The 7,402-nt window shown below is 37.2% G+C and overlaps 2 protein-coding genes across 3 annotated transcripts; one reads left to right on the forward strand and one right to left on the reverse strand.

Annotated features, from left to right (window-relative positions):
* The first annotated feature begins 57 nt into the window (after positions 1-57).
* Positions 58-4,216, forward strand: LOC142543391 (phosphomethylpyrimidine synthase, chloroplastic). Of its 2 annotated transcripts, XR_012819732.1 has the most exons (7): positions 86-245; positions 944-1,253; positions 1,397-1,524; positions 1,777-2,603; positions 2,828-3,510; positions 3,682-3,766; positions 3,934-4,216. XR_012819732.1 is itself a non-coding variant. In XM_075650626.1 (6 exons), the coding sequence occupies exons 2-5, from the start codon at positions 946-948 to the stop codon at positions 3,506-3,508; spliced, it is 1,944 nt and encodes a 647-aa protein (XP_075506741.1). In that variant the 5' UTR covers positions 58-245; the 3' UTR covers positions 3,509-3,510; positions 3,682-3,884. The 2 variants fall into 2 exon arrangements, 1 of the variants encoding a protein (XP_075506741.1); XM_075650626.1 differs by lacking the exon at positions 3,934-4,216 and having other exon boundaries at positions 58-245; positions 946-1,253; positions 3,682-3,884.
* Positions 4,217-4,368: 152 nt separating this feature from the next.
* Positions 4,369-6,014, reverse strand: LOC142543392 (pyruvate, phosphate dikinase, chloroplastic-like). The gene is made up of 7 exons (XM_075650627.1): positions 5,807-6,014; positions 5,546-5,674; positions 5,297-5,425; positions 5,066-5,204; positions 4,865-4,941; positions 4,690-4,781; positions 4,369-4,599 (listed from the first exon to the last, which is right to left on the reverse strand). Exons 1-4 carry the CDS (start codon positions 5,849-5,851, stop codon positions 5,067-5,069), a joined length of 441 nt encoding a protein of 146 aa, XP_075506742.1. The 5' UTR covers positions 5,852-6,014; the 3' UTR covers positions 4,369-4,599; positions 4,690-4,781; positions 4,865-4,941; position 5,066.
* Positions 6,015-7,402: the final 1,388 nt, after the last annotated feature.

Genomic DNA, 7,402 nt, shown 5'->3' on the forward strand with positions numbered 1-7,402 from the left:
CAATAAATAGTGATTTATGAGGTGTACAGAACAGAGATGATATTTTTTCCCATTTTTCGTCGTTTTGCAAGAGATATTTGTGACAAAAAGCTCCAATTTTGTTAGAGAAAATCTGAATCAGTCCACTTTTTAGTGGCTTTTCCTCGGATATATAAACACCCGAGTAGATTGAATCAGCTCTCACTCCTTCATTTTGCTTCACACATAGCGAGGCGTCCCTCAGTTATAACCCCAGGCAGGCTAAGGTTTGTGTTTCTTTTTCCTCTTTCTTCTGTATTTTGACGATCCGGCTTAGAAATCACGGTTTAAAAGGTTGTAAATTTCAGTTTATTGATAACTCTTTCTGCATGCTCTTTGATTGGCTGCCATTTCTGGATTTAGAGTTTACTGAGTGTGTGCAGCATAAAATTTTTGAATTCATGGGGGTGGTGTTTATTGCTTCTTTTTTTCTTTTTATGAAGATAATTTTTCATTTGTTTGATGGGTTTGAAGATCTAGTCATGCTTTGAGCGTTAGATTGATATCCTGGCCCTGGGTGAATTCTTGGATAATAGCGGATTTATCAATACTTACCTGTAACATCCTCACGTCTCCCTTATGATTGGGATCAAGATTTCGCATGAAGATTGAAAAGGAAGAAGCTTTAGATACGTGCAACATTTTACCTTGAAAATATTGGTTGTGATTTGGCATGTTGAAAGGGTTTTATTCAGGAACATGTCAAAATGGATTTGAGATCTTATTGGAGCCTATTTTCATGTTTATATGCATCCTTAGGCACTCGTTGCCACGGTTGCCATTTTTTATCATGCTACTTGTAGTGGTATGAAATTTTTTAATAGATGGAACAGTGTTTATGATTGATGTTTAGCGTTAACTGCTTTTATATATATATACCGGTTTGAGAAAAGGCAATCATGGTATGTTTCTTTTCCTTAAACAGAGATGGCATCGATGCAAACTAGTCTGGCATCAGTCGTGTGCAACAACAGAAATCGTTTGACTTCCCAGAAATTTCTGAACAGCTCCTTCTTCCGTGGGATTGATGTGAATGGACGGGTGAGTAGCTTACACAGAAAGGATATCGATTCCTCTTCCTTTGCAGGCCCCAAGGCTACATTAACCTTTGATCCTCCTGCAACCAATAAAGAAAAGACTAAGCAACGGAAGCATACGGAAGATCCTAGTGCTCCTAACTTTCTTCCGCTTCCATCCTTTGAAGAATGCTTCCCTAAAAGCTCGAAAGAACATGTGTGAGTTTTTCTCTAAAATATCATTTCTTTCATTGTAACTCGTATGGTTGCAACGGTACTTGATAATTTCGAGCTTAACTAAAGTTAGCAAATCTGTTCCTCTTTGTTGAAACATGTCTAAGGTAGTGATACTTGTTTTCCAGGGAAGTCGTACATGAACAATCTGGTCATTTGCTTAGAATTCCATTCCGACGCATCCATCTATCAGGTGAAAACCCACCTTTTGACACCTATGACACCAGTGGTCCGCAGAACATCAACCCACATCTTGGTAAGCGCTTGTGTTATTTTTCACAATTTTTTTCCAATTTGTTCGGAATTGTCCTTGTTCTCACTTTTACTTTACTGTCGTGATTGCGTAGGTGTTTGAGATTACTCAGGTGTATGACACTGATAGACTCATGCATGCTGCATATATTATTGAATTTTTAAACTTCATATAAAGTTTTTGTGAATATCCTGGTCATTTTTTGGTTTTTCAGTTCAGATGCTAAAAAATATATGGAAACGGTTTGTTGAACAGGACTCCCAAAATTGAGGAAGGAGTGGATTGACAGAAGAGAGAAATTGGGTGGACCAAGGTTTACTCAGATGTACTATGCCAAGCAAGGTATCATTACTGAGGAGATGGCATTCTGCGCCGCTCGTGAAAAGCTCAACCCAGAATATGTGAGATCAGAGGTTGCTCGTGGCCGTGCAATCATTCCCTCAAACAAGAAGCACTTAGAGTTGGAGCCGATGATAGTTGGACGCAATTTCCTGGTGAAAGTAAATGCTAACATTGGAAACTCTGCTGTTGTAAGTTCCATTGAGGAAGAGGTTCACAAGCTTCAATGGGCAACAATGTGGGGTGCTGATACCATTATGGATCTTTCAACTGGACGTCACATCCATGAAACTCGTGAATGGATCTTACGCAACTCTGCTGTACCGGTTGGAACTGTTCCCATCTATCAAGCTCTTGAAAAGGTTAACGGGATCGCTGAGAATCTTAGCTGGGAAATTTTCAGGGACACGCTAATTGAACAAGCCGAACAAGGTGTTGATTACTTTACAATTCATGCTGGAGTTTTACTCCGGTACATCCCACTAACAGCTAAGAGGATGACTGGAATTGTTTCTCGCGGAGGGTCCATTCATGCAAAATGGTGCCTAACTTATCACAAAGAGAACTTTGCCTATGAGCATTGGGATGAGATTCTAGACATTTGTAATCAGTATGATATATCATTGTCAATCGGTGATGGATTGAGGCCTGGATCAATTTATGATGCTAATGATACTGCTCAGTTTGCAGAACTCTTAACTCAGGGCGAACTGACCCGAAGAGCTTGGGAAAAGGATGTACAGGTAACAAGAAGAATTTTTATTATGTGTACTAGTAGTTTGGCGATATGAAAGGTCACCTTACGCTTTCGTAATCCCCAAGCTATATTGTATTTTATCGTCAAACTTTATTTTTATTGTCATACTGGGTCTTATAATCGTAGTTTGATTGATCAAACGAATCATATTTGTAAATTACTCGTTTAAGGTGTCGTTTCTTCACCCAAGATGATACGTCATGCATACAGGTCATGAATGAAGGCCCTGGACATATTCCAATGCATAAGATTCCTGAGAATATGCAAAAGCAGCTGGAATGGTGTAATGAAGCACCATTCTACACTCTTGGACCTTTGACGACTGATATTGCTCCTGGATATGATCACATAACCTCAGCCATTGGTGCAGCCAATATTGGGGCTCTTGGCACAGCACTTCTCTGTTATGTAACTCCTAAAGAGCATCTTGGTTTACCTAATCGAGATGATGTGAAGGCCGGGGTTATAGCATATAAAATAGCCGCACATGCAGCTGATTTAGCAAAAGGTCACCCCCATGCTCAAGCTTGGGATGACACACTTAGCAAGGCAAGGTTTGAGTTCCGGTGGATGGATCAATTTGCTTTGTCACTGGACCCAATGACTGCCATGTCATTTCATGATGAAACCCTCCCATCTGATGGCGCTAAAGTGGCCCATTTCTGCTCCATGTGTGGACCTAAGTTTTGTTCTATGAAAATAACTGAGGATGTAAGGAAGTTTGCTGAGGAGCATGGTTACGGGACAGCAGAGGAAGCAATTCAGCAAGGCATGGATGCTATGAGTGCAGAATTCTTAGCTGCAAAAAAAACTATCAGTGGGGAACAACATGGTGAAACTGGAGGAGAAATCTACTTGCCAGAAGATTACATGAAGTCTAAAACTACCTAAAGGTGAAGTTTCTCTTATATGAAATTTTGCTAAGAACTATGGAAAATACAGCCCTAATGCTACAGTATTTAATGATTAAAAAAATAGAAGAAACAATTAGAATTTTTGCTCCGTGAATCTATATGTAACACCTCTTACTCATTTTCTTGATTGGTTAATCTCATTAATTGCAGAATGTTCTTCCACCCATCCCCTGATAATGATCCTTGGTGGCTACTTATGAACACCGATTATAGTCGTTATCTTCAAGCACAGATGGTAAGTTAGATGAAATGGCTGCTAGTTTGTTGAACAGCTTAAGAGAAACATCTTTATTTGATATTGTCTTGATTAGTACTAGTAGTCCGCAATAAGAATCCTTTGTTTCTGTGCTTTACTGATCAGTCCATTCTATAATCTCGATTATTGATGAAAAAACGCACCAGGGGTGTCTGTATCTGCTCAGTACTGACCATTTGGCCAGGAAACTAGCAGTTCAGGCTGAGAAAGTCCCTTTGAACCTGATCAGGATAATGCCTGCGTAGGGAGTGTGCATATTTTTTTATGCTTGCACAGGGCTGGAGGTTCATCATTTGGTTCAGGCCATCGACTCGATTCTTTTGCAGCTTCTGGTTTATACTAGGAAATATTTGCCACATATCTGGGAAGTTTCATATTTCCTCGTTTCTCAAATCTTAATCTTTCTGGTATACAAATTGAAGTTACTGACCTAAGCCAGATATCATGTTAAACTGTGGGAAAATATTGAGAACTGGTAAATCTTTTAATAAATTAAGTTCAAAACATATAATGCACACACACTGTCAATAGGAATCCGTGATTCTCCAAGTTGTCAGCATTTTAACGAGACTAGTCCACCATAACCAATTCCTTGTTTCGTTTATGTAGAAATTTACATTTACATGAATTTATATCCTCGTGTAAATATTGAGGATCTTGGTACTTATATGTGTGTAGAAGAAAAAACAAAAACTTCCACGATTTGTACATCTTATTTATATACAACTCCTACCGAGTATATGCCAATATTTCCCTCATGCAATTGACTTCGCACTGCAACTTGTGCTGCTGCTAGCCTTGCAATAGGCACCCTGAGAAAATAACAAAAATTACAGAAGATATCAAACTTTTAAAACAAAATCATTTCTAGATTGAAGTATAGGTAGGTAGATGGATGATACCTAAAAGGAGAGCATGAAACATAATCAAGTCCATCTTCTACAAAGAAAGCAACAGAAGAAGGCTTCCCTCCATGCTCTCCACATATGCTCACCTGCCATTATACCGTATCATTTGACTTAGTCTAAAATTTCTATAAGGGCATTTGCTATGCAAATTGATTCGAGAAATGCTCACTTTTAGGCTCGGTCGAGCTGCACGCCCGCGCTCGGTTGCTATCTTGATAAGCTGGCCAACCCTTTCTGATCAAGTACCTATCGCCAAGAAATAAAACCATCAAATTTTGATATGATACAAGCTCCAAAAATATTTAAAAGGTTAGGCTCGATTTTGTTTTTTTTCCAAAAAATATTGACAGAGCCACGAAAAGTGATAAACCTCAAACGGGTCGTTTGGTAGGATGAACCTTTGACAAGTAAATGGGAAGAAATTTGCCTACATCGTCTCTGCTATACCCATATGTCATCTGTGTGAGGTCATTTGTCCCGAAGGAGAAGAACTCTGCTTCTTTTGCAATCTTCACACATAAATCAAGAAAATCAAAACTTCATTTCGATCCTTCAAATGTTCTCTGATCGTTCCATTAGTGCAAAAATGCAAGTTCCGTAGCTCATCCGCGACCAAAGCAGCTGGAGGAATTTCTATCATGGTGCCTACTTTATAGCTCACAGAGGCACCCATCTCCGTAAAGACTTCATTCGCAACTCCACGAACCAAACTCGCTTGATGACTCAATTCCTGAATAACTAGATTTTAGCTGCGGTCGCATTCCCATCTCAGCTCCATTGGATACAACCACCCGAGATCGAGGGCGTTTCTAAGGATCAAGAGGTGATGAAAACAGTGTCTATGACATGCCTGAGGTGTTCCATTAGAGGAACCATTATTTCTGGCAGGACTGTAATGCCTTGGTTGTTCATGAAGATGGCAGCCTGGAATATTGCTCGAACCTGCATTTCGGATAAATCGGGGTACGATATTCCTAGCCTGAAAATTTTGATTCATTCCATACATAAACATAGAGATAAAAGATACTTGAACGTGATATAAAACACTCAACAGACAGGATCAGGAAAAGGTACAACACCTGCATCCCCGAAATCCAAGCATGGGATTTACCTCTGGTAATTTCTCTATCCTTGAATAAACTTCGTCTTCACTCATACCTGTATCAATGGTTAGTTCCCGGACAATCTGTTCGATGTCTTCTTCTGGTAAAAATTGATGTAGTGGGGGGTCTAAAAGTTTGATTGTTACTGGCAGACCTGAGAAACGTTGGGGGAAAAAAAGGATCAGCTTTTTATTTTAATGGTTTATACAATTTTCATTTCACTAGTACGATGCACGTGCAACGCACGTAATATCAATTATATTATAAAAATTAGAAAAATTTGATTTTCTAAAAAATAATTTGAATCATTTTGTTATTTATTTGTGTTTGATATCTTATCATATTAGACGATTTTTAAGAACTTATATAACTTAGTTTCAAAATTGTTTTCCAAATTAAAATTCAAGCAGTTGATTTTATATTATATAATAAATTATAATGAACATAATATATAACAAAATGAACTGAAACAAATGTTTCTAAAAAAATTATATATACAAACACCACGTATAAAGCATAATAACCTAAAAGTCAATCAAATTATGGATTTTATCAATATATAAATCATAATCTACAAAATCGAAACATACTAAAGACAAATAATTATCAATTTAAAATTACTGTGACTAACTCATAAAAAAATATTAAAACAAATGAAATAGTAATATTGATAGTAAAATATAACTCATAATATTTAATTTAATCTTCTAAAGAATTTTTTTCTTTTTATTTTTACAATTCTATATCATGAATAATAAATTCTATATATCGATATTTCGTAGACTAACATTGATGACTATTAATTTCTTGTTAAATAAGTTTTAAAATAATAAATAAATCAACATATGTAAAGAAATGCACATTCAAATAAGATTATATGGTAAATATCAAATAAACTCATATAATAATTATTAAATGTAGATTTTAAACTATTGTGTTGGAATCAAAATTACGGCGTTTGACAAATTGCCAACTGATTATGCGAACCAACTGAATATAATAAACTGATCTACGCAACTGAAACGCAACTCAGTTATTCTCCTCACCAATTTATTGCCCAGCAGCTGATTAATTCAGCTGAACACGTCATTAACAACCGACTGATAGTACCACTACAGTCTGCAACTATTAGTGGGACGCCGCATTTCAGAGGTCACAGAGTACGGTTGTCAGAAGAATAACGACGTGGCATATCAACGGATATAATATTCAAACAGCAGTTAATGTTACCGTTGAAATGGAAGCTTATAAATAGTTGAAGAGAGCAGCTGAAAAAAAAAAGGGAATGAACCTACAACAAAATTCCAATCTCTTTGAAGCTTGCTGTTACGCTGCAAAATTCTTTACTTGCATTCAAATATCGAAAGCTCTCGCTTACTTGTTATATCAGTAGCATTCAGGCTATACATTTGAGCTTAATAGCACTTTGTAATATCTGCTAATTCTTTTAAGTTGTGCTAAGTTCAGTCAAGGACTGTAAAGCGTTTGTAACTAAGAGTTTCAGTTTTGGCAGTGTTAAGTCCAAACTGAAGTGGGTCAGTACAAGTCTTGTATTTGATCAAAGTCTTTTAGTGGATATCCTATCTTCGTGATAGAAGGGGTGA

Source organism: Primulina tabacum, chromosome 4 (genome assembly GCF_025594145.1).
Source record: "Primulina tabacum isolate GXHZ01 chromosome 4, ASM2559414v2, whole genome shotgun sequence".
In the NCBI taxonomy this organism is placed as follows: domain Eukaryota; kingdom Viridiplantae; phylum Streptophyta; class Magnoliopsida; order Lamiales; family Gesneriaceae; genus Primulina; species Primulina tabacum.

Coding starts and splice junctions, on each gene's coding strand:
- LOC142543391 (XM_075650626.1), top strand. CDS start 946: ATGGCATCGATGCAAACTAGTCTGGCATCAGTCGTGTGCAACAACAGA. Junction 1,525..1,776: donor GAACATCAACCCACATCTTG/GTAAGCGCTTGT, acceptor TTTGTTGAACAG/GACTCCCAAAATTGAGGAAG. Junction 2,604..2,827: donor CTTGGGAAAAGGATGTACAG/GTAACAAGAAGA, acceptor TCATGCATACAG/GTCATGAATGAAGGCCCTGG.
- LOC142543392 (XM_075650627.1), bottom strand. CDS start 5,851: ATGAGTGAAGACGAAGTTTATTCAAGGATAGAGAAATTACCAGAG. Junction 5,675..5,806: donor GGATAGAGAAATTACCAGAG/GTAAATCCCATG, acceptor CAAAATTTTCAG/GCTAGGAATATCGTACCCCG. Junction 5,426..5,545: donor CCTCTAATGGAACACCTCAG/GCATGTCATAGA, acceptor CTAGTTATTCAG/GAATTGAGTCATCAAGCGAG.